The sequence below is a fragment of the Mustela erminea genome, chromosome 4 (genome assembly GCF_009829155.1).
Source record: "Mustela erminea isolate mMusErm1 chromosome 4, mMusErm1.Pri, whole genome shotgun sequence".
Taxonomy (NCBI): Eukaryota; Metazoa; Chordata; class Mammalia; order Carnivora; family Mustelidae; genus Mustela; species Mustela erminea.
Window position 1 is genome coordinate 65,541,891 of NC_045617.1, and position 25,754 is coordinate 65,567,644.

The 25,754-nt window shown below is 40.0% G+C and overlaps 1 protein-coding gene across 2 annotated transcripts in view; it reads right to left on the reverse strand.

The window, feature by feature from the left end:
* The window catches only part of PDE7B (phosphodiesterase 7B), a 310,619-nt gene that overhangs the window by 133,472 nt on the left and 151,393 nt on the right, over window positions 1-25,754 (reverse strand). The window contains exon 1 of one of the 2 annotated variants that reach the window (XM_032339435.1): window positions 9,428-9,971. The exons of the other annotated variant lie outside the window; for it this stretch is intronic. Coding sequence (XP_032195326.1) covers window positions 9,428-9,665 — 238 coding nt within the window. The 5' untranslated portion in view covers window positions 9,666-9,971. Of the gene's footprint in view, window positions 1-9,427; window positions 9,972-25,754 lie in introns of those variants that run through there. 2 annotated transcript variants of the gene reach the window in all.

The following is a 25,754-nucleotide window of genomic DNA, read 5'->3' on the forward strand; positions in this document are numbered from 1 at the left end:
AACCTCCAATGAGTTATAGAGAGAAAGACAGAAGGGAGGCAACAGTTTCTTCACATCAGCTACTGTGGAAGATGTAATAATGATCCCTGTTACAATGCTAGAAGAAAACAGTGATCCCTGTTACAGTGCTGGCAGCCTTACTCTTCATCACTCTCACTTCTCTTGGTGTCTTCTGCCCCCTTTTCTAGGAGACAGAGTGCACAGAAAGGAGAATAACTCTCAGAAATTTCTAAGGAACACATTCAAGCAATGAGAATGCATCAGACTTGACCAGAGTACAATGCATGTATGTTTATGATGACAATTCCAATATGTAATAGATATAAAACTTCAGCTTTTGATATGGAATCCAACCAGAAAGGTGAGACTTGTACACATCATGTTCCATGTATTACAGTCATTCAGTTTAACTTTTCGGTGTCAAAGTCCTGAGAGCTTGCTGAAATGCATGTGTATATTTTAGCCAAAAGAGACATAGGTAACAGAGAGGACAGAATAATTGGGTTCAACATATGCATGGGAATATACTAAAATAAATAATATTGAGCACACAATACTCAAGTTTAGGGCCCAGTAGTGTAGCTCAAGCAGTGTGTAATGGATATAATATTTTTTGAGAATGGTGCCAGTATTCATCATTTGATCTTCAGAGTGGTTCTTATTCGTTTGCTTTACTTTGTTGTTGGTGTTTTGGGTTCTTTGTTTGGTTTTGTGTTTGAGTTTTGGGTTTGTAGCAGAATAGTACACTTGAAAACTGGTCTTTGTGGAAAGATAAAGGGACTCTCTACATTCTTTCATTAGATCCCATTAACATTGAGAGTTAGGCCTGCTGGTATGGTTTCTTATCCCTTCCACACTGAGACTTTCTCCTGGGAAGGAAAATATGGCACAAGGTAAGGGCATCTACAACTTACACCCTGGAGAGTTGTGAGGAAGAGAGTCAAAGTCAGAACCCAGTGGCCAGATGAACTTGCCTTGGCTCCTGTGTCTAAGGCTGGCATTTTGCATTGTGTGCAGAAGCACATTCAGATAGGTGGGTGAGAACCCAAGGCACATGTTCAACCAGAACCACCTTGGAGAAGAGTCAGGGGTGTGGTGTGTGGGGCAGTATTTACCAAAAAGAAGTAATTTAATCTGGAAAAGATTGACTTTCATCATAATAGTTAGTAAGAATAAATTTTCTTATCCCATTAGGGTGGGCTAAAGAGGAAGTTTTATTAGTTGGAGAAGAAAAAAAGACTATATTTTATTATGCATTTGAGTGTGGACATTTGAGATCTCCATTACAATTGTCTTCACCAGTGACTGTTTCCTCTTCATTGCTATATGTGTTTTTGATTACACTTCTTATACTTGAATGTAGATTGTTTGTAGTGACCTCACCTTACTTCCTTCCCCTTGGTATTCCACAGTTGGCTCCTTACTTTAAGGAGCCAATCCATTCCTTTTCTCTTCTCTTTCTAAATCATTTTCTTCAGCAAAATCTATCAATTTTTTTTTTCAGTGAATTTTTGTCACAGATCGTCTAAACAAATATGCCTCTCAGTTTTCAGAAGTTCTCATCAAGGCTGTAGGGATTTGTGTGAGATATTTGGGTGTCATCCAAAAAGAGATGCAGAAGGAAGCAAGAAAAGAATCCTGTGCTTCGGCTTTAATTCTAGAAGTAAGGAACATCTGAGGATACAACGGAAAAAGCTCTAATTATTGCATTATGTGTATCGTAATACCCTCAGTTATTTAATTTTCCTTTTCAATACCTTGGCTAAAGATTTACATTTATTTCATCATGTTTATTACATTTATCATTACATTTACTTACATCTATCTATATTTATCTCTCACCTTGATTTTATTTACAGTTTTCTGGCTTTCTCCCTTTAGATTTCTCCTACCAAGTACATACAATGGCTACTTAATCTCTCTTGAAATTTGTTCTTTTCTCTCCAGGGATTTTATTTTTCTGCAGTAAGCCTGGCCCTTTGGACTCATTTTAAGGGCATACACAACTAAATCTTGTTTTGTCTTTGTCAACTATGCTTTCCAATTGCATACAAGGCCAACTTTTAAGTTTTATCTTGTTACTAAGGATAAGGACCATGACCTACAGGCTCTTCTTTAGTACTATCTCAGCACTGTGTGCCAACTGAGGAAGTCACACAATGCTCAGAACACAGGCTTGGTTTATAATCTGCAACATACCATGCATGTGGATTTTTTTAGGTGAGAAGAAGTCCTCTGAAGGAAGGATCTCCAATAATGTTGTAGTTTAAGGAAACTTAAGACAAGTGTAAAGATACAAAGTTCTCCTCCTGGGTAGTCTCTTAGCATTTTAGACATTGAAGTCAATTCTGAAGAGAAATTTATAGAAAGGCAGAGAGAGATAAGTGGAAAAATAAAGACTGTCTACACTGTGTATAGATCTAGACTAGGGCATTGTATTAAATCACAAGTACTTTGAGCTTCGCTTTTTCTTATTGATATGGTGATACGTACCTACCAGGTACCCTGAAGCGTACTGATAACTAAAGAGTGAGAAAAATTAAATAAGAGAAAAGAGCACATACTTCTTCATGCTGCTTCTGTGAGTTGAAAAACTAACTTGAAGCTTTGGTCTTCTTACAATAAAGCTCCTAATGTTTTTCTTTTAGAAATTAGTCAGATGCAGAAGTCAATGCTTTGTTGTCCAGTTAACCAGGCTTGTTAAAAAAAAAAAAAGAAAAGAAAAGAAAAAGAAAGAAAACAAAAAGAAAAAGAAAAAGGAAACTGTTTCCAGGCAAAGAGCAGAGGACGTGGGAATAACATCGTCCATTCAGCTCTATCCCCTCAAAAGCTCATTTATAGGATGGGGTAAACACACACCTTCCGCATTCTATTTTAGAAATTACATTGAGGAATATACAGACTGTTATCTGTTAAAAAAAAAAAAAGCAACTTCTGAAACTTTGATTGATATAAAATGTTCCAAAATGCATGAACAGCATAATTATTTTAAAAGTATATAAAAGCATTCATAATTTGTATGCATTTCCTCTAACATTTTATAATTATCAGTACATTTCAACTTCTCTGTATGAAGAGAGAACTGTCTCATATTAGTTTGGCACATACTTTATACCTTTCTAATAGTTCAGAAATGTACTCTTGTGCATTCTTTTCTTTTACTTTAAAAGCTGTAATGATTAAACCTGAACCTCTACTAGGATATAAATTTAAAAATGGTTCCATTAAAAGGAATAACTAAAATTCCTCTTTCTTGAGCAATCTGTGCCTAGAAAAAAAAATGTCCATTCTTGCATTCAATGACAAATTGTAAGCTATTTTGTTCTTTCTGATAATTTCCCTTTTTTCACTTATCAAAGTGTATTCAGTAGCTGACATGTGGAAGATGCTAGGAAGAACACAATGAAAATAGAATGTCCTTTAGGTTCTCAAAAAACTGAAAATCCAGGAGGGAAAGAAGAAAATGTACATTAGTATAACAAAGTGATTTGCTTACAAAATAAATACAGAGAAAGTTCTGTGATACTTCAGAAGAGAAAGACACAGTCTTTCTCAGTAACCTCAAGAAGGCTTTGTGCAGGGAGTGGCCTATGAGTGGCATCTTAAGGAATGGCAGAAGTTGAGAACATGTAGGGAAGTCATTTTAGGCACCAGGAACAATGACAACAAAGCAAGGGTGTAGCTGTGGGAAGCTTGTCTTGTCTGGGTCGAATGTAAGTGCTTATGGGGCAACAATGACAAATAAGACAGGTAAAAGTGAGCTAGTTCTGGTGTGTGGAGAGCTTTGAAGCAGAATAAAAAAAAATGGATTTTCTCTGCAGACAATGGAGAATCATTGAAGGAATCTGGAGAGGGGCAAGACATATTCTGATTTCTCCTTTTGATGTTATTGATCTAGATCACAGAATAGAAAGACGAGGAGTAGAAAGAGTAATGGAGTTGGAAGCTATTGCGAGATGATAGACAAAACATGGTTGGCCAAGGGCCATGGAACTGAAGGGAAAGCAGGTGATGAGTGTGAGGTACTTACTGAGGAAATAGCAACAGTACCAATAGTGTAAATAGTCAACACTTACTGAGAATGTGGTAAGGCTTAGGCTCTTTTCTAGGCACCTTCTTGGGAGGTGTTACCTCATTTAATCTTCATCTTTTGTAAAGATGCTATCATCATCCTCTTTTTATAGAAGAGAAAATGGGGTACAGAGAGGTGAAATCATTTGGCCAGGTTCACACAGTTCAGGAACAGAGAGGTAGGACTTAAGAACGTGAAAACCTCAGCACTGCAACGACTCTCTGGTACTCTTAATCTATGCTATGTATTTAGAACACATTCGAAGTGGACAGTTAGAGAGAATAGTTTTGAACCTGGGTTTCTGCAAGGATCAGATCATTTATGAAAACAAGGAAGTCATGTGGAGGACTAGATGTGGGGAAGGTGAGAAGATGGGTTCCAGTTTTCACTCAATTTACATTCACATTTACAAACAGATTAAAGTATCAATGACTATTATCCAATATAGCTACAGATTGAGTACAGGCTAATGTCTACAAGAAGTAGTTTTAGAAGAATGTTCTGAATTAATGTCAAGTTATCTAATGTTAGACTCACTGATTCTTTGATCAAAGCAATTTGTCCTACTTTGAATGAATCATTAATATAGATGAGTGCTTGAAACTGTGTTTGAGTTTTTAGGGCGCCTGGGTGGCTCAGTCAGTTAAGCAGCTGTCTTCAGCTGAGGTTATGATCTCGAGGTCCTGGTATCAAGTGCCCACATCGGGCTCCCTGCTCAGTGGGGAGTCTGCTTCTCCTTCCCCCTCTGCCTGCTGTTTCCCCTCCTTGTACTCTCTCTGCCTCTGTGTCAAATAAATAAATAAAATCTTAATGTGTTTGAATTTTTACAAATGTTTCTGAATTTGGGCAGTTTTATATCCAATACTTTGAGTGGAGAGAAAGGTTTAAACTAACAAAAGTTTGTTTCTCCAACTTCTCTGAGGTTAGAGATAGAACTCCTATTCGCCAATTCATAATTGGTCTTCTCTTGCTAAGTGTTTGATTCCTCCCAGAGTCCCTGGTGCCTAACACAGTCCCTAGTATACACTAAGCATCCAATAAATGTTCCTTGAATTATAACAATAGGAATATGCAATCTACAATATATTTAATTTATATTATGTTTTATACTTGAGATACTTTAAAATAGCACTTTGAATGTCAGTTTGACTTGTAGAGTTCTGGAATCAAAGAATCCTTTTGGAGATTTTCTCCTTTGAAGTGGTTTGATTTTTAGAGCTAAGTATAAAGCAAATTTCTGATATTTTATTCTCCTAGAAAGGCAGGACAGGTTATAATGGCAATGGGGAAAATGAATTTATTTTAGAGAGTCTATGTGTTTTTATATTTTCCTGAAGCCAAAGGCTATTGAAATGGGAAGAAGCTTAATAAATAAGTAAACTGTAATGTAAAATTTAGACCAGAGATACCAAAAGAAAGGTAAGTTTCATGGCTATAGAGTTTGTAATTATTTGGTTGAATTCCAAAATAAAATTATTTATTCAGCTATGAATGAGTTCTGTTAGGGGATGTCTAGCCATAGGTTGCTGTCTAGAATTACAATTAGACTAATATTTGCATTCCCAGCATTTGAGAGACTATTTATTTCCTGTTCTCCTTCCCTCTCCCCAACCAGACCCCACTCCTGGGCATGTTCTCACCACCATGCTTTAAAGCTTACTTTCTTTTGATAGTAGATGGAGAATCTTCCCCTGGGTCCTCCTAGCATTTGAAACTTGGATTTAAAACTAAAGCCCACAAAATAAGTAGAAAAATGTAAAGGCACAATCACCTGACTTATTTCACATGTAATATAATTTTTTTGGTTTGACCAAGGTTTATATTATGAGTTCCTTTCTTTGTCCCTCTACGTATATATCAATAAAGTGATGTCTTGGTTTAAATTTAAATTACCCAGCATGTGGTCTGACTATGCCAGTTTTGTGGACTATAGTTGGGTGATGGAGATCCTGATCTGGTTCTAACACAGTATCAGAGCATAACCCTGGACAGATTGTTTACTCTCTAGTTAGTCCACTATCACCTCTTTGGATTAACTAGATAATTAGGCCATTCTTTGTTTGTTTCATAAAGGGAAAATGATGTATTAAGAAAACTAAATAATTGGGTACAATCCAATGAAACAAGGTGATGCTCCAACTTTGGGCATGTGGCTGACTTCTAGTGCTCTCTCCAGGGCAAATCATGCCTTCACCAATACCCAGATGCACGCATCCCGACACGGGCAGATGATGAGACCCCTTTCTCCTGTTGTATCCCCCATTCCTTCCTCCAGTCTATTGCCATGATCGCCATTGTTTGTCTCCATCCAATGCCCATCTGAAGGTGGCAGGAAGATGTTCACACATGTGACCTCCTCCCTACAATGTCCTTGATCCCTTTAAGGGACATTGTTCCCCTCTGTCTTCCTTAAAACCTCTCATGAATACATGTTTCTACACTTATTTTCCCATAAATTCTTTTGTTCTCTCCCTTTAGTACCTAAGCAAAATCTCAGAGCACTTTTCCATTTCACTTGTGAGAAACAAAGTTCCAGTCTTGCCTAAGAAGTAGGAGTGAAAATAATCATGTCCCTCATTAAGGAAATTTAAGGTCACATTCAACTTATTAAGAAACAGTGACACCCATCTCTAAAGTCCTCAGGACTTTTGGTTCTATCGGAATTTCTTCAATTTCATGGTTTTTAAAAGGTAAACCTATTTATCTGTTTTCACAAGCAATCAAGATATACATAGAATGCTATAATTTTTGGTTTTCCTGTGTGTACTTATAGCATGGCAAATATATTGTGTGCTGTAAATGTAACATCTGTACAGGTCAAGACAGCAGAGAGGAGGAAATAAATGACTTTGGGGGACGATTCAGGGATGTGAGGGTGGAGATTAAGACAGTCATTACAAAGAAAGGGATCCTTGAGCTGGACTTTGTAGTCTGAATAAAAAAAGTTTTCATTTGGCTAAGTCAAAGAAAGAGTCCAAGCATCAGGCAAGGCTCAGAGATAGGGTACTACCTGATGCATTTTGAGGAACAAGAAGTTGTCTAGTATTGTCAAAGTATGACCTGTTTGAGGGTTCTGAGGCAAGGGTCAGAATTATGAGAGCGGAAGTGTGGGAGGGAGAGAGAGAGAGGGAGAAGGAAAGAGAAAGAGAGAGAGAGAGAGAGAGAGATATCACCATGTGTTTTGGTGCTGTTGTTGTTTGTTTGTTTGTTTGTTTGTTTGACAAGCTTTCTACCACAAAACCCTGTAAACTAGTCGAACACAACTTAAACCATCTCTTTCTAAAAATGAAAGCATGCCAGATCCTTGGAACCCTTCCCGAGGCCCTCTCCATCGTGCTGTTCTGGGTAGAATGGCACAGAGCTCCGATGTGAGTAGGAGCTGCAACATCAAAGACAAGAAGAGAAGAAGTAAGAGACAATTTGGAAAGTGAAGCAACTTGTCTTTGGGGCTGCCTGCTGGGGTTCACACTGCTGCATCTGCAGATGATAAGGTCTCGTGCACATGCCAGGAAGTGTGAGCCCCTCATCTCCTTGAGAATGTGAAGGCAGGGCAGGTAGAAGGGTAGGTAGACCTCCTTGGAGGGGTTGTTGAAGTAGGGCCTGCCTCCCTGCAGACAAGATAAAGGGGACAGCAGACCAGGGACAGCCTTTCTAGGCACCCAAGTGGCTGCTGAGAGATTCCACCGAGAGTGAGGCAGTGGTTTGGGATAAATTAAGACTGTACTAGCCAAACTTTGCAACATTCAGAAAAACATCCCTTTTAAGTGATTAAAAGTTACAGAAGTTCTATTTTCTGTCTGTAATATTGCTTTTTCAAGAATTGGACCCCCACTGGCATATAATATAAATCATAACATAAACCTATCCCCAACACATGCTAATGTCTGTTGGTAGTTTTATCAAAGGTGTAATTTAAGATACGAATGTTAATCATTTAAATTTCTGAAACAAACCAAGAGTGGTAACAGTTGAAGTGTCATAGTTAAGTTTTCTGTCTAGGTGGGTTTTTCCACTTTTCTTATACTACTCACATGAAACACAGGATGGCTTCGGCATTACCTCATCTCTTTTGACCAAGACCCATTTCCCTGGGCATCCATCTCCCACTTGCCACAAAAACCTCAGTCTCATTGGTTTTCTTCTCATTCCTAAGTACTCATTGTTTACTAGAGACCAGCAGTGTTTTTTTTTCCCCTTCCTTTCAAATCTTTTTTGTTGTTGTTCGGAACATTACTTTGTAATGATATTCTTTTTTAGATTATTAGGCAACTTACAAAAGTTTCTGCATAAATTACTAAAAATAAAATGAGTCGTGTTTTGATTTTCTCATCCCTTTCCATGAGGAAGAGAAAGGTACTTTTTAGTTTATCTTTCCCATCTAGGCTCCCACCTCTCCCCACCAATGGTATGTCAGGATTCCACTGTATAGGGCCAGCCAAGACTTCAAATGCATAAACACACGCTCATATTTATTCTTCTAAAGTGAACCACCGCTTTCTGAAATATCTACGGACAGATTCCCTAAAGGAAGAGAGCACCCTGTAGCCAGTTACACTTTCTTAGTTTCAGGTTTTATCAGAGCCGCTTGGGATCCTTCACAGGGACCCTAGGTGCCTTTGTGGTTGTGGTGCTGGCTGTCAGAAATAAAGCAAAGTTCTCCACAACTGGCTTCAACACATTCTTATAACATGACAAAGTCCCTATGAGTCATCATTTCCACATTTGTGAGGGAGCTGATTTTTCCTGGTATCAATGGGGTAATCTGTACTATGGACTGTCGTGTCCAAAAGGGAAACCGAGGCAAGGAAGCTTGCTAGCTTTCCCAGGACATACAAAGCTTCCGGGCCAACTCACTCTTGCGAACATTATGCACACCGTAGCTCCATAGTAAAAAACTGGAAAATGTATTTTACTTTATATAAAACATGACAAAGAGCACCCAGGGAGCATACTGTCTTGAAGGGAACTCTGGCTTGTCCATAAGGAACTGCACAGACAGGATGGCCATTAAAGAGCATCCAATTCCAGCCCCACATTTTTTTTTTTTTTTTTTCGGACTGAAGTTCGGGAAATTTCACTTGTTTAAGCCACAGGGCAATCAAGTGTGAGCTGAGCCCAGAGCCCAGGTTACTCGATTCTCAGTCTATTAATGCTCCTCCTACCACATCCTTCTTAATTTTAAGATGCATTTCTACAATAAAGCAAACATTCATTAATCACAGCCCTCGAACCCCCGCGCTGCAGTTTGTCGTCGTTCCTTCTCCCGGTTTTCTGGCTTGAGCTCTGCAAGGAAGGGAGCGACAAGTCCTCACCAGCCTTGGCCCCCATTCCTTTCGCACCTCCGAGTCCATTTACCTGCAAAGCTGTGGAGAGCATCTTCGTTCTCCAGAACGCCTCTCTGTTTGGTCGCCTGCAGCTCACTTTTGGATTTCCACACCAGCTTTACCATCCTGATCATCTCGGGCAAGTCCCAGGGCAGCGGCCCCTGCTGGCACCCCGGCCGGCTGCCCGCGGAGGAGGGCAGCACACCTTCTGGGGCCGTCCACCTCCTGCCTAGCTCTGCCGAGTGCAAGTAGCGCTCGAGGACGGGCATTCTGCCCCGGTCCCCCGCCGAGGAGCTGGGGCTGCTGCTGCCGGGGCCGCCGCGGCCGCCGCTGCTACCGGAGGGGACAGTCTTCCCGGGCAGGGGAAGGCGAAGCCCCGGGAAATCTCCGGCTCCGGAAAGGCAAGCCTCCTCCAGCCTGGCACAGCCTCCCTGTCGCTCCGTCCCTCGCAAACGCTGCCGGCGCGGCGACTCGCTGGGCCAGGTTTCTCGCGGGTGAGAAGAGTTCCCGGGCGCCTGCCGTGGAGATGGAGCGCTCTCCCCTCCCTGCTCTCTCGGGCACCGGCTGCGCGGCGCTTAATTAATCCCAGGCTGCAGCTGGGACGGCGGCGGGGGGGACCGCCATCGAGGCTTCAGTGTTCGCCTCTCCTGCCCGGATTCGTGTGTTCTCCATTCCCCTCCGGTGCTTGTCAAAGTTTGTCAAGTGGCTTGTTCAGCCGCTAAGGTCTCCCGGCAAAGAAGCGGGGCTCCCCTTTGCCAGCCTCTCACGAGGGTCCTCCAGAGGCCCTTATCTGAAGGTGTCAGGTGAGGAGTCACCCCGGTAGTGCAGGAAGCCTAGGAGCTCCCTCCCTCCCCACCTCCCGGTTCCGGGCCCCTCGAGTCCCAAGGAGCTCTCGGAAAACGGGCCGCTGAGCACCGGCAGAACCAATTTGCAGCTGCTGCTCTGAGGAAGGTCTGGCCGGGGGCCACCTTGCCTGTCCACTAGGTCTGCCTTGGGATGGGGTTATGCAGAAGGCTCCGCGATGGAGCCTCAGCACCACGCTTCACACACTCCCCTCCTGCCCCCCCCCCCCCCCCCGCTGTCATTTGGTTCTCAGCAAACCTAACTGGGTTTTGGCCCATTAGTCAAATCCCTTTGTAACCTCAGCTGCCCTTCAGCTGGAAGGGAAATAACATTGAATCACATTCCAAAGCTAACTCCGAGAGAAGTGAATTAGGGAAGCACCAAGATCCTCCTGCGAACATGCAGTGGGGTCCTATAGTCGAGACACACAATTTGGGGTTGTCAGAAACCCATTTCAAAGGAAAACAATGATAACTTTAAAGGCTATTCACGGGGGCGGGGTGGTGGTGGTGCATACATGGCACTGAAAAGAAAGGAAAGAGTGTTGCCGATCGGCTTTCCAGACCCAGAGCGCTCTGGGCTTCATATTTGGGCCACTAACTGCTGTGCCCCCGCCTGTGCGCAGTTCAGTTGAGGACAATCACGCGCCACGCTGTTTGGTCCCAGGGCTTCGAGGTGGAGACACCAACCCTGAAAGTCAGAACCCATTCAACAAAAGGGGGGTACCCCCTGTAGCTTGTATGAAAAGCCCCAGACATAAATGAAAGTGGGTGGTATTGTGTTTGGCACTTTTGTCAGCAAATTGGGTTCGTAGGAACAATTTGAACTCGAACATTCATGTAGCTCCTGTTTTCTTGGAGGCCATTGCAACAAGCCCAACTTTTTCTCCTTTTCTCATCTCCGCACTGCAAGTGCTTTATTTTACTTAGCATTTTGTTTTGCTGAGGTGCATCTGTTGTTCCTGCTCTACATTCCTTGCAGGCAGGTTTATCATACAACCATTTGATGCTGCTTTAGGGGAGAGGAGACTTGGGGTGTGGGGGAGGAAAAAATCCATTATAGGGTGTGTTTTATTTTCATCACCCTCATCTCCTTTTTTTACAAGTTGAAACCAGTGGAGGCTACAGTTATTTAGTTGTTATCCTTTGCCCTCTAAGCCTATGGCTAATAAGTTTAGTTTTTCACCCTGAGTTAAATGGCTTTTCTCTTTTTCTGGATGAAAAAAAAAAATGGTAAGCCTACTCTTTCCTAATAGGTGAAGAAACGTCACCATCCACTGAGGGTATAACGCCACAATAAAATACATTGAAGACTACTGTTTGTGAATTTCATTATTGAAATATTGATCAGACAGCTCTTCTTGTAACTACCAAAGTCACTCAACCCAATTAGGGAATAATCAGTAATCCACTTAGGAGAAAGATGTGCCTTTTTTTTTTTTTTTTTAAATAACTTCCCTCGTTGTTAAAGAATGAAGGGATTTAAGCATCAGTGTGACACTTTCACCACTTCTGACTGCCCTTCCAGTTCTTATCTGACACTTCTATCAGACAGGGGCATTAAAGCTTTCTAGATTTGAAATGATTTTATTTAATAAGCACATGTAGGCTGTTGCACTCTATTAGCATATTTCCTGAATAACGTCTTAAACTCATTCCTCAGTCACAAACTTCCTTGACACAACAACTAAAGTTTCCTAAGTATTCAACTATTTTTATTTTTGTTCAGTTATTTTGCAATAGTACTTAGTATCAGGATATCCTGACCCTTGGAACAAAGGGGTTAAGAACAAAGAAAACAAATATATGATATAATATGTCACACACACTAATGTATTAAGAATACAACTCTCCATGGAACATTTCTTTAAGAATGGCAGTTTAAGAAATCCAAGCATATAAATTTCCATTGTATTCTCCGTGTTGTTGTGCATATTTCCTTGTAAAAATTTATCTTAGAGAAGTTACAAAATGTGGGATCACTGAACGTGAATACCTACTAGTGGGGATGAGTTAGGGCTAAGCAAACACCATCTCAAATCTTCATTCCCAAGAAGGAATCTACTTTGAAGTTTTAAAAATTGAAAAGGTTGCAGAATTCTTAAAAAAAAAAAAAAATTCTCCCCAATATGGGATTATCTTCATCCCAGGGTAGAAGTGCAAAAATACCACAAGAAAGGTCATTCTCATGGTATTTCTGTCTCACATAGAAACAGGAAGTACAGGAAATCTTGCGGGAAAGCTTGGCTCGGGAGATTTTTGGCTCAGCAGCAGGCTCAAGAGATTGGGATAAATTGACAAGATGCTAGTACTCAGACTAAAATTATTATGCCACTCACATTCTCTACCAGGTGGTTTTGTTCCATTTCATAGGTAGTATAGGCTGTGCTCGTTTTTGTCCTTCAGATAGTTACTTTGGAAGAGCAAGCCTATAATAAGCCTATGATTTTAACCTTCCTCAGTGAATATCATTCACCTTGAGACAGTACCTGTAGCCAGAAGTTTGGATCACTGGGGATGGGGAAAAGGGACTGGTGAGAAGGCTCTGTACCCAGCAGAGACATGGAGCAAAGAGGTCTCATCTATGTGACTTGCCAGGATTCTTACAAATCTTAATATCTGTAATTAATGTGTTGTAGATAGGACATTTTAAACTTTCAAGATAATCCCATTTTTAAATTTCAGGCATTGTGAGCCAACCTAAATTTCCAATAAAAGGAAAATAGGGTAGTTCTTTTCTTGTGTAAAAGAAATGTAATGAAAACTAACCAAGTCAAAGACAGCCTGTTCCAATGGATACCTAATTCTACCAAAAATACTTTGCTATGTGTTTGCAGCTATAAAGCTATAAAGGAAAGAATTTGTAACCACAATACTAAAGTTTATGGCCAAGAACAAAGATTCAAAGACAATGATTTAGAACCTGGATTATTTTGAAGAATTTCTAGTGTTCTGGGGGCTATGTGAAAATCTTGTAGACTTGTGGGTGTTCTAGTCATTAAGCAGGTAAGTAGTATATGTAATTTTAAAAAGAAATATTAACAATATTAAATATTTCTAAGGATTTTAAGAAATATATTTTTTAAAGATTCATTTATTGGAGAGATAGAGAGAGAACAAGTGCATGCAAGTGGTTGGAAGGGCAGAGAAAGAGACTCTTCAAGCAGACACCCTGCCATGACCTGAGCGGAAACCAAGAGTTAGTTGCTTAACCAAGTGGCCATCCAGGTGCCCCAAGAAATGCGTTTTTTAAAAGGAAACTTGGAAGTATATATTCACTTTGTTTTTTATAATTCTGAATTTATTAACAGATTCTCACAAGACCTTCATCTTAATGGAAATCTTCCCACTTAGATATTTTGGCAATACTTTCTACACTTATTAAACCCCATTCTGCCTCTATCTTTAAAGATAAATTACAAACTATTAAAGGAGTTTATTAATTTTGTCCTGGCCTTTCTTCTGATTACACATCCGTTAAATACAGATGTGTAATCACACACACAGACACACACACACACACACACACGCACGAATTCAAATGCAATTCAACAAAAACACACAAATGTAATTCAAATGAAACTCAAAATGAGCGAGGAAGGAAAAACGGGTCTCCCAACTGTGTTTAACGTAGTCTAAATAGAAGAAGCTCGAACAACTTACAGTGTCCTTCAAAAGAAATAGAAATGTAATAACTCTGGCTTTCACTAATCTCAAAGAATGATGCCAGCAAATAGGGAAAGAGAGTTGGTCTGCAGACCGACCACATAAGGCTGCACACATCTCCCCTAGCACGTGGAAAGGGAGGAAAGTGGATGTGGCAAGATGAGGAAAGATGAAGTAGGAAAAACAGATTCATAGTTTGATTTCACAACAGGTGTTTTAACTACAACCAAGGCTTCTCTTATTCCCTTTGCAGATATATACTAATAATGAGAGCAAGAGCAGAAGGGAGAACTCCTTGTGTAACCCTTTCAGGCACCAGGACCTGCCTGTCCTCCCCAACCTATGTTCTGGTTTTCACTATGAGTTATCCCTTCTTCTATTTCTTTGCTTTACACATTTAAAGAGAGACACCGGGGTTTTAGCTGCCATGAGATCACTATCTTGGCTCTCAGATATCTTAACTAATGCTAAGTTTACTGTCTCTTGACAGTTAACCATGACAAACGAGTCCAATGACACAGGGATTGAGAACAAAATGGCAGGATAACTTGATTTTCTCCACTTTACTCCTCCTCCCTGCTGTTGAAAACCCATACATAAAAAAAGATACTGTTTTGTGGTAAAACAACAACAACTCCTCAAAACAAACAAACAAACAAACAAACAACTCCCTCATCCCCTGCTATTCTCTCCATTACTGAACATCTGAGCTTTGCTGTGTGACCATGGCATCCTCTAGCTGAAACCCTTCTAGAATTTCAGAACTTATTTCCTATTGGGGAAGATTGTGGGTGGAGTCCACTTCTCATAATTTCATATTGTGGTATGTCAACTTCTGAATAAACAGCTACAGCAACGGAATCTCCAAAGCAGCCCTCTAAGACTTAGGGTTATAAAAATTATGTTTCAGTCTCAACTCAGCCCTGAGCTTTGCCTTAAACTTGGGACTTCTCCATAAAAGGGTCTGATGTCAATAACCACCTTACTCATCACACTGGGATCTTATAAAAATAAACTAAGATTAACCTGTGGGTTAATTTAAGACCATAATGCACTTAATTTTTTAATTGGTCATTTTCAAGCTATAAGAAATTATAATTGACAATTTACCTAAACTCAGATTGTGGCGATGTTTTCCTGGGATCTATTAGAAAGCTGAACAGTCAACCACCCAACCCTTGAAGTAGGTCCTACTTTGGACATTTGTGTTCCCCAAGAGGATGCAGGAGCAGAGGAATCAAAGGCAGGGGTCTTAGAGTATTGGACAGTGGTCCAATGGGAGAGGTAGTAAGGGATTTAATGTACAAAGGTGGGGGAAAGTAGGCAAAATGATTGAAGTGTGATTGAGAATAGATAGACAAAGGACAAAACATGTGCTTAAAAAAAAGAGTCTCAATAAAATATTCATTGTAACTCTTTTGGAGGTGAGAAGACAGCCCATGAATCATACCTAGGGTCTCAGCCTACATGATCGGCACTGTCATTATTATCTACTGCTCTGGTTAATACACTATAGGTTCCCTTGCTTGGGAATTTCAATTTTAGCCCACAATGACTAATGGTATATTTGATGTTCACAAGCTGCCCAGCTCTGTGTTATAAGCTGTGCTTGTGAACATGTGTGTTCAGACCTTCCACTGGTCTTATTTCCCTAGACTAACTTATGTGGACCTCAAGATTTTTGCTTAGGGGTCTGTATGCCCCAGGCATTTTTATAATATTTAAAAAAAATATTTTGCTTATTTACTTGAGAGAGAGAGGGGGGGGGAGAGAGACCATGAGTGGGGGAGGGAGCAGAGGAAGGGGGAGAAGCAGAATCCCCCCCTCCCCTGCAGCAGGGAGCCCAAAGAGGAACTCAATCCCAGGACCCTGAGGTCATGACCTGAGCTGAAAGGAGATGCTTAGCTAACTGAGCCACCCAGGCACCCCTATAATTTTTTTTTTAAAGATTTTATGTATTTATTTGAGAGAGAAAGAGAAAGAGAACAAGCAAGGGGAAGGGAGAAAGGAACTCAAGCAGAATCCTTATAGAGTGTGCAGACTTGATCCCATGACCCTGAGATCATGACTGGGCTGGAACCAAGAGTGGAATGTTCAAGTGACTGGACCACCAAGTACCTGCATTTTTATAATTTTGATTGCTCCTTGCTGATCTCTGTTTAATTGATGGGTTCTTAAAAGAAGTGGAGTGTATAAAACCAAATATAATATTTAAAAAGTAGCCTTTGCAAAGTCTGAAATACATTTCTACTTTTTTTTTTTTTTTTGCCAGTAGGGACAGGAATTTTGGAAGTTCTCAAGAATTAGGTCAGGCTGAGTAGACCTAACGAGGCTGAAGGGCTGATGATCCAGACATCCCTCGAAGAAACGCCTGAGTGAGATTTTCCCTTTAATGTAGCAATAATAATAATAATACCTCGACCACTAATAAGATATAGAGAGATTTCAATAACATAACATAAAAAGAAAGTGAGAAGATGATAAAAAACAAAATCTCCTAATAGGAACTCTTTCTTCCCTTGGCATTCATTTATGCTTATGTTTATGGAGTTCAAAGTCAATTCTGAAGAAGGAAATTTCAACTGCTAATGTGTAGGAAGTATAATCTTCCTGGCTCTTCCAAGCATTCTTTATTTTTTCCTTTTTCACTTACTACCTCCTGGTGATTATGAATTAATCTATGAAAATATATGTGGCTCATGAAAATATATGTGGCTGAAAGTATCTCCCAGGTGCTATTTCAGAGCAATGCTTCTTAAATGCTAGCATGCATGCAAATCACCTGGAGATCCGATTATGTGCAGAGTCTGTTTGGGCAGGTCTGGGTGAGGACCTGAGGCTCTGCATTTCTATAAAGCTCCCTGGATTTGCCAGGCTGCTGGTGGTGGACCACACTTTCAGTGCCAAGGTGGTGGACCATACTTTCAGTGCCTTCAGTACTGGAGGCTACCAGTAGCAGATACTTTCTGCCTCTTCCACATTAGTTATTTATGAAAGAAAATGCAGCTAGAGTCCTAATCTTTACAGATACATACACTGGGACTCTAGTAACAATAAATACTAGTTCAGGTCAAACACTAATTGGAAATAAACAACCAGAACCACAGCGTGAGAGAGTAGGACTGTGTCTGGTGACATTCATGACATTGGACTTGGCTTTTAAATTTTGTTTCATTCATTCATTCATTTATTTCCCCCCATGAATTAATTGTAAAAATATGGTTAAAGGTCCAATATAAGCCACTGTAGTGAATAATATATATGAAGTTTTAACTTTAAACCAAATGGCTATTTTTGAAAATGTTTTTTCACCAAATGTGAAACAAAATCTGCTTAGGCCAGTTTTGCCATTCCTCCTTCTTGCCAGTATTTCGTTCTGCTCCTATTGCTATGTTCAGAACAATCAGAACACAGGCAAATTTCAGAGTCTTTGATCTTCATCATTAGGGACAGTCTCACTAAGACCTTCTCCTTCCTTCGATTTATTAGAGGTCTATGTAAAGTGGTCTTTGGATGGAGCCTGGCAATCTTTCCCACTGTGATATTTCAGGCACAAGTGAATGGCAGCCAGATGATTCCACTAAGCAAAGATGGAAAATAAGAAAGTACGCACTCACGGTGCTACAGCAAGCAGCCAATGGTGCTGCTGACTCAGAGAAACAGACTGCCATGTCACAGCCACAGCGAAACACGAAACACAAGAGATAAATAAAATAAACTCTGCAACATGCTGCACTCTTCATCAGGTATCGCTCAGAATCTATGCAGCTCCAGGCATGGTATTCGTGGGAAAGTGATGCCAGAAGCAAGAGGCAAGGGTAATCCAGAGCATGAGGCTAGAACACCACCACATTTACGTAATTAAAAATCTGTATAGTTAAAAAAATTTGTACAGTTAACTAAATAAGAATGCTTAGCATAAATGAAAGCATCTGCTGGTAATTGGAAACAGAGTTTGGTGTATTTTTTTCCCATTGTCTTTCCTGGTCTTTTCTAAGGCTAAACGCTTTGCAATAATTATGAACACCTATATTTCCTGTTGTTCCCCAGGGGTAACTAAAAAAAAAAGGGAAGAGAAAGCTGGAAGATATTAGATTAAAACTAATATATATCATGGTTATTATTTTGGATAATTTTGGCCCCTGCTTTCCTCTGTGTTGGAAGGAGAATCAAGGTAAAGTGAGGTCACTTAATAGACAGCATACAGACAACATAGAGCGCATTCTCTATACAGAACAGTACAGGTATTCTCACCAGCCCCTTCCCCTTTTGACATGTAGTGTTGCTGGAAGAATAGTAGTAGCACTATTATCAAGGTAAGAAAGCCTAGCACACTAGACTATTTGAAACATTGATGTATGTATAAGGTCTTCTTCATGGAAAGATTCTTTAAAAGTTTCCTTTTGGGAACTTTCTTTCCCAGCCTACCTTCAAATGCTAATTAAAATTCGCTTCTTCTTTTGATGGCTGCATAGTATTCCATCTTGCCATTTGCTACAATGTGGATGGAACTAGAGCGTATCATGCTTAGCGAAATAAGTCAAGCGGAAAAAGACAACTTTCATATGATCTCCCTGATATGAGGAAGTGGTGATGCAACATGGGGGCTTAAGTGGGTAGGAGAAGAATAAATGAAACAAGATGGGATTGGGAGGGAGACAAACCATAAGTGACTCTTAATCTCACAAAACAAACTGAGGGTTGCTGGGGGGGCGGGGGGTTGAGAGAAGGGGGGTGGGTTTATTATGGACATTGGGGAGGGTATGTGCTTTGGTGAGTGCTGTGAAGTGTGTAAACCTGGCGATTCACAGACCTGTACCCCTGGGGATAAAAATATATGTTTATAAAAAATAAAAAATTATTAAAAAAAATTCGCTTCTTCTATTCTATAAGTTGTCTAAAATGATTGCATATCCTTCTGCCTATATCATATGTTCCTAATGGTCTCCCCGTATTTTCTTGTCTGAACCTCTGAGTTCTCTTACTCTCTGTTCTCCATGACCACCTTCCTGAATCCATTCTGCAGCCTGATAAGGAGACTCCTTGCATTCTTTATTCTCTGAGCCTTCTTTGTTTTTGATGTTAATATTTTGTTGCTATTTAAGTGTAAAGTAAAATAGACCTCCTTTGACTTGCATATGTGCACAAACGTTGCTACTTTCACATCTATGTATCTTGAGTATAAAGGGTCAATTCCAGAATCACCTTGTAATAAATGCCTTTTTAATAATGCTGGTACTATTTTCTTTTCTGCTTTCAAACTTTGAGGAATCAAATGATTTGAGCTACTATCAAAATGTGTTTTTCAAATCTCTCATTAAACATTAAAAAAAAACTTCAGTGAAGTCTTACTTATCTTTAGTGGTTGTGACATTGTGAATTGGACTTACTTTATGACCATGTCATTTTCAAATATTAATATTAATATCATAATGAATAGAATTATAATAATCACAAATAATTATAAACATAAAATATTATAAAATATAAAATACATAAATAATATAAAATATAAAAATAATATAAATATAATAATGATTATAATAATTAATATAAATATTAATTTGACACAAAGAGAATTACTGCTTATCAATATAGTTCAAATCTCCCTGTTGGGCATTTAATGCTTTCAAAAATAGGTTCCCTATCACCTACTTCTGTAAACTTACTGAGCTTACATTCAACGCACAAAATTTCTTTGAAAATGATATTGTTGACCAGACATGACAGATGTGCTGTCATATTTTGTATGGTAGGCAGAATATAGGCCTTCCAAAGATGTCTACATCCAAATCCCTAGAACCTGTGGATATGTTAGATTACATGCAAAAAGGAATTAAGGTAGTTGATGCAATTAAAGTTGCTAATTAGCTGATATTAAAATAGGGAAATACTCCTGGATTATCACACAGGCCTAATGAAAATGCAAGGGTCCTTAAATGTGGAAGAGGGAAGTGGGAGGGTCAGTGTCAAGAGTGGTGAGATGGAAGACTCACTGGCTATCTGTGGCTTTAAAGACAGAAAGGAGCCCTCCAGCCAAGTAATGAGCACAGCTTCTAAAAGATAGAAAAGGCAAAAACCAGATTCCCTTGTAGAGCCTCCAGAAAGGAATGAAGACCTGGGGACATCTTAGTTTTGGCCCAGTGAGACCTATTTCAAAATTTTCATCTCCAAACTGTAAGATAATAACATGTGTTGTTTTAAGCTACTAAATGTGTGGTAATTTGTTACAGGAGCCTTAGGAAACAATCATATTGTCACTCATTTTGTTGGGAAAGATTTTCCCATTCCTCAAATTCAGAAAAAGTCCCATTTTCTTTATGAAATCTTTGTGCTCTACTTTAAATTGCCTCCTTTGTCCTCAAATTGTCACCTTTCTGGAATCTTATAAGGACACTAATTCCATTCTTGAGCGTTTTATTCTCAGGACGCATTTATCTCCCACAGGCCCTATCTCCTAATACCATCATGCTGGAATTAGGGTTTTAACATATGAATTTTGGCAGACCACAAACATTCAATCCATAGAAGATCATTTTCTAATTTTGCCAACAATAAAGCATTATCCAGACGCGTTAAGCCCTGGATTCCCACAGACCTGAGTACAAGCATTTCCTCTGAGTGTTTATGTACCTGGTCATAGTACTCAGCATTTACGTGTGTGTGTGTATGTATATATGTATGTATGTATTTGCCAAAGAGAGAGGGAAAGCAAGAGAGTGCACAAGCAGGGGAGCGGCAGGCAGAGGGAGAAACAGACTCCCTGTTGAGCAGGGAGCCCAATGTGGGACTGGATCCCAGGACCCTGGGATCGTGACCTGAGCTGAAGGCAGAGCCTTAACCAACCGAGACACACCCAGCTGTCCCCGTACTAAGCATTTAAATGAAATGCCTTATTTTATCCTTAGGAGAACCCAGATGAGGTAGGTACTATGATGACTACCCCCCAACCCTGCCATGCCCATGAAAGTAATTAGCTCAAGATTCATGTGCTGTCAAACGTTAGAAGGGTGATTTGAATCCACCAAAGGCTGATTCTAGAGCACTCCTTAACACTGTGCTCAGAATACCTGTGTGGTTAAGGTATTGGAGAAAGCAGTAGGAACTCTGCTTGATTCATAGATCGTAATTATATCTGGCCCTATCATCATAAACAGCTCAGTGAAGAAAGTCAGAAGGAAAGCAAGAATAATCATGACAGGGGCGCCTGGGTGGCTCAGTTGGTTGGACGACTGCCTTCGGCTCAGGTCATGATCCCGGAGTCCCGGGATCGAGTCCCGCATCAGGCTCCCAGCTCCATGGGGAGTCTGCTTCTCCCTCTGACCTTCTCCTCGCTCATGCTCTCTCTCACTGTCTCTCTCTCAAATAAATAAATAAAATCTTTAAAAAAAAAAAAAAAAAAAAAAAAGAATAATCATGACACCCCAGCACCCATTTCTATGCCTGTTCTTCATGCCTGGATTACATCTTGTGTTCCTCAAGCCAGATTCACTGCCATGTGGTCAGACTGTCAGTATCAGGTTGGGTTTTAGATCTCTGCCATGTGCTGGAGAAAGGTGGCTTTTTCAGTGTGGCCAGAGAGAAAGAACACGGCATATGTGGGCATTTTAAGAAATTTAGATGAATGTCCCTCCAATAATGGGGTGGTTTCTTCAAATCAGACCCTACACTGCTAAAATAACTCTTCTGCTTCTAAAGAGTGACTTGATTTACCCACACCAGCACTGGTGATCGCCATCGCAATGCACCGGAGCCACCCGTGAGCAGCGATGAAAGCTCATCACAGTAGTTTCTATGTTGTTTAAACAGTGCAGCAGCAATTCCACAGTCCCAGCCCTAAATTCTTGGGTCTGAAGAACCCGAGAATGATGATGTGGAATTGGTGAATGGAGTCCTCTAGGTTTACCCAAGACCTTGGAGAGAGATTTCCCTTTGGGAGCTATTTAGCAAGACTGCTTACAGTTTCACTCTGCCAGCTGCATCTGTGTTTGCTAGATAGCTTGGCCAGAAAAGGGGGGTGGGGAAGGGAGCTTTAAGTGTTTCCGAGTGTTAAGGAAATCACTTGGGTCACTTTTTGCATGGATGACAATACATGGGGAAATTCAAATCGGGCCCAGCTGATTTTTGTCCTGGAGTACTGGAACAGGGATAAAGCTGAGGACAGCCATGTTTCAAGGGACCAGGGATCTTCTGTTTTCTGCCTCAGTTCCTTTCTTTGGCTTTTCTTCCACATGGTAAATGTGGTCATTTAGTCATTTATATTCAAAGCCCTCCTGCTAGGGGAATGGAAACCTATGCATTTCACGTCACCTTTACATAGCACCTTCTCTGATAAAGGCATTGCAACATGACAGAAGGGCTTAGCTCTTCAGAAATGTTCCTGAGGAAAGGAAATTACAAACCCTGGGCAAATCAATCTGACCTTCAGGATGCTCAACTGCTTTCGGTATTCCCCCTTTCCTGTACCCGGTAATAATTAACAAATTCATTCTCTTATTTGAAAAAACAAAACAAAACAAAACAGTAAATACTGCAAATGTTTCCCTGACTAAATCCAAGTAAATCTAATTATCCCACATCTTTCTGCACATATTAGATACATTATAACTGATGCCTTGTTTTATTTGGCATTTATCTCTATATCCATTTGCATGTAAAATTTGCATTTCCTGTTTTATGATAGTAGATCATAGGAGTGCAGGTATTTATTTCTTTGATAGCTTCCTTAGAGCCCCTCCCAAAGTGGACTCGATTACAGTGAATGTTGAAATAGCACTATTGTTTCTATGGCAAAAACGTGGAGAGAGTTCTGTGTGGGACAGCCACAGCATTTTTGGGAAACCTCAGAAAGGATACTTGGTGTTGCAAAATCAAGGACTCTTTTTGACCTAAACCATATATTGGTTTTCTTGAGATTACTTCAGGGTTAGAACTTTTCCTCCATTAACATGGTTAGTAAAGTCACGTTTTCCTCCAAGAACACAAATTTGCAAATAAAAGAAATGGGTTATAGAGGCGCCTGGGTGGCTCAGTCATTTAAGTGTCTGACTCTTGATTTCAGCTTGGGTCATGATCTCAGGGCTGTGAGATTAAGCCTCACTATGGGTTCTATGCTGGGCATGGAGACTGCTTAAGATTCTCTCCCTCTCCCTCTACCCCCCAACACCCCACTCTTCTCTCTCTCTCAAAAAAAAAAAAAAAAAAAAAAAAAAAAAAGAAAAGAAAAGAAAAAGAAGAACAAGAAGGGTTATAGAGAATTGTGTGAGATCTTACTTGGGATTCCCCCAGTTGTTCCATTTTTTTTTTTTTTAAGGTTTTATTTATTTGACAGAAAGAGACACAGTGAGAGAAGGAACACTAGCAAAGGGAATGGGAGGGGGAGAAGCAGGTTTCCCGCAGAGCAGGGAGTCCTATGCAAGGCTCAATCCCAGGACCCTGGGATCATGACCTGAGCTGAAGGCAGATGCTTAATGACTGAGCCACCTAGTCATTGCATCTTTCTTATCTCTAACCCGTTGGCCAAATGTGCCACTAGATCCATTGTCTTCAAGTTGCCATTTCTTGGGGTTTTCCTTTAGAACTTTTGGAGACAGAGTTTTCAGAAACAAAACAAAACAGCCTCTATTCTCCAATAGAACCAGGATGTTGGAAAAATTAGACTGAGTTTTTGTGCCAATTAAGAGGCTTAAATGAAAATATTTATGGAAAGTATATAGAACAAGGCCAGGCAGAAAGTAGGTACTCCATAAAAGCCAGCTGTTACCTTTCCCTTCAAATTATCTGCTCCCTTCTCTCTAGCTGGCCCCAGTAAGCTCTTTAGCCCTGGTGCCACCAGGAGAAGCAGAAAGTAATATATGAAGGGGAAAAGATAGAAGATGTAAAAGTAAGGAAACAGAGGGTATGTGTTTAGTGTGGAGCTGTCAAGGAGATGGGGGGAAAAAGAAGACAGAGACAAAAAGAAAATAGTAGAGGGAAAAGAGAAAAAAAAGTACAGGTTTTCCCTAGCAGTGATCTTAAAGGATACTCCAAGACCCTAGAGGTCATTGGCTTTGGGTCCTTCACTTTAATATTGGTCTGATGTCATTTTTTCCCTCATGTACTAACTTCTAACATGTATTCCAGACCATCTAAAAGATTCCTCGGATCTAATTCTATAAAACAGGTTAAAATTATTGTTTTTTTAGTTTGATCTGGATAGCCAAAAACATCGAATGTTGAGTTAGTTTCTTCCTAAATCTCTTGAAACCTCCTATAGAGGAGAAATTTTCAAATTTCATTCTTCCCATTAAAGGATGTAGATACGGAATTATCAAAGGCTTTCTCGGCAAGGCAGTGTCACCTATAAGTCAATCCCTTAGGACATTGTAAGAAGCACGTTCCTGGCTGGTAGATAAAACACTCTGGGAAAGTCTTTTACCTCTTCAGGCCTTAGGAACATCATTAAGGGCATTAAAGTAGCCATTTTTAAAATGATATCCCCTTGCCCCCACAAAATAAAGTAACTTCAAAGTCTTCTATCTATTTTGTGGGGGTGGGCATGGGATGGTGCCCATAATGAAAGAACTCGGAGATTTGTTATGAGAGTGTGACCCTAGGTGAAAAAGCTTCTCCTGGTGGTCTTAGAGGCACAAGACTTCATTCTTCTTGCGCTTGTCAATAGTAAAGATGGGAAAATAAATTTGACAGTGTTAAACAATATTTATTAAGCACCTTCCATAAAGGTGGCCCTCATCCAGGCATGAAGCAAAGTTTGAACAAGTCGGACTTTACATCCCAGTAAAAAGAGCCAGAAAGTAAATACATAACCACACAAATACATTAACAAGAAAGTATTCAGTGGTTATGTGCAATCATAAGCAAAAATTAATTAATAGTAACAAAAAATTTATTTTTTTGGAATTAATTTCTTAATTACCTGAAACAATGAATTTCTTGCAAGACACCCTGTATATTAGAAGAATAGTGGCTAAATAGCCCTGGAATGCCTTTAACTTTGTTCTTCTTACTTGGTTGAACACTTTATTTCTAGAGAATCATTTATTAACCACAGAAGTAAGTCAGTTTTAAGAATAATACTTTGTATTTTTGTAATATTTTCTTCACTTAATAATATGCATATAGACTTCATGAAGTAGGCACAAGAAGAACTGCATTTCTGTAAAATTAGAGACTAAGATGGGTGGGTGGCCATCGGATGTTTCTGGGCCTACGGTGGGGAAGGGGAAAGCCCAGGCATATGCCACTGAAGGTGAGAAATGCATGCTCACAAAAATCAGTTAGCAGGTAGGTGAAGTCCATACTTGGACACTCAGTATGTGTGTGTGTGTGTGTATGTATTTAAAGTATGGAAAAATAGCTTAAGAAACGTCAGAACTTTGTTGGACTTATTTAAGGCAAGTTAAGATTCTGTATTGTTTTGTTTTGAAGGCACCATGTTCTTTTCATTGCTTAGAGTGTTCAAAGGTTTTCATTTGACTAAAATACCATGATAATTCAGATACAGGCCAAGTGATGGCCTTCTTTTTCTTGACTGGGTTTGGTTCAAGATTATTTGTGATGCTGAGGAGTTGACTGTATTTAGTCCAGTTGGCCAAAATGCTCATGTGCTAAGTCCATTGTACTATATCTCCATGCCTATCCAGGATCACTCAGGAGAGGGACCTAAAGTCTTCAGGTGAAGAATATGGTCCCAGAATGATCACCTATTGATCCCATCTGTACGGAACTACCATAAGAGAGGATTACATAATAGGAGCCTGAGACTAAATAGGGAATATGCTGAAGTAATGCTCTAAATGAAGAAACAGGTGAAAGAGAAATCAGTCCATCTCTCTAGGTGCTCTTTTGTCT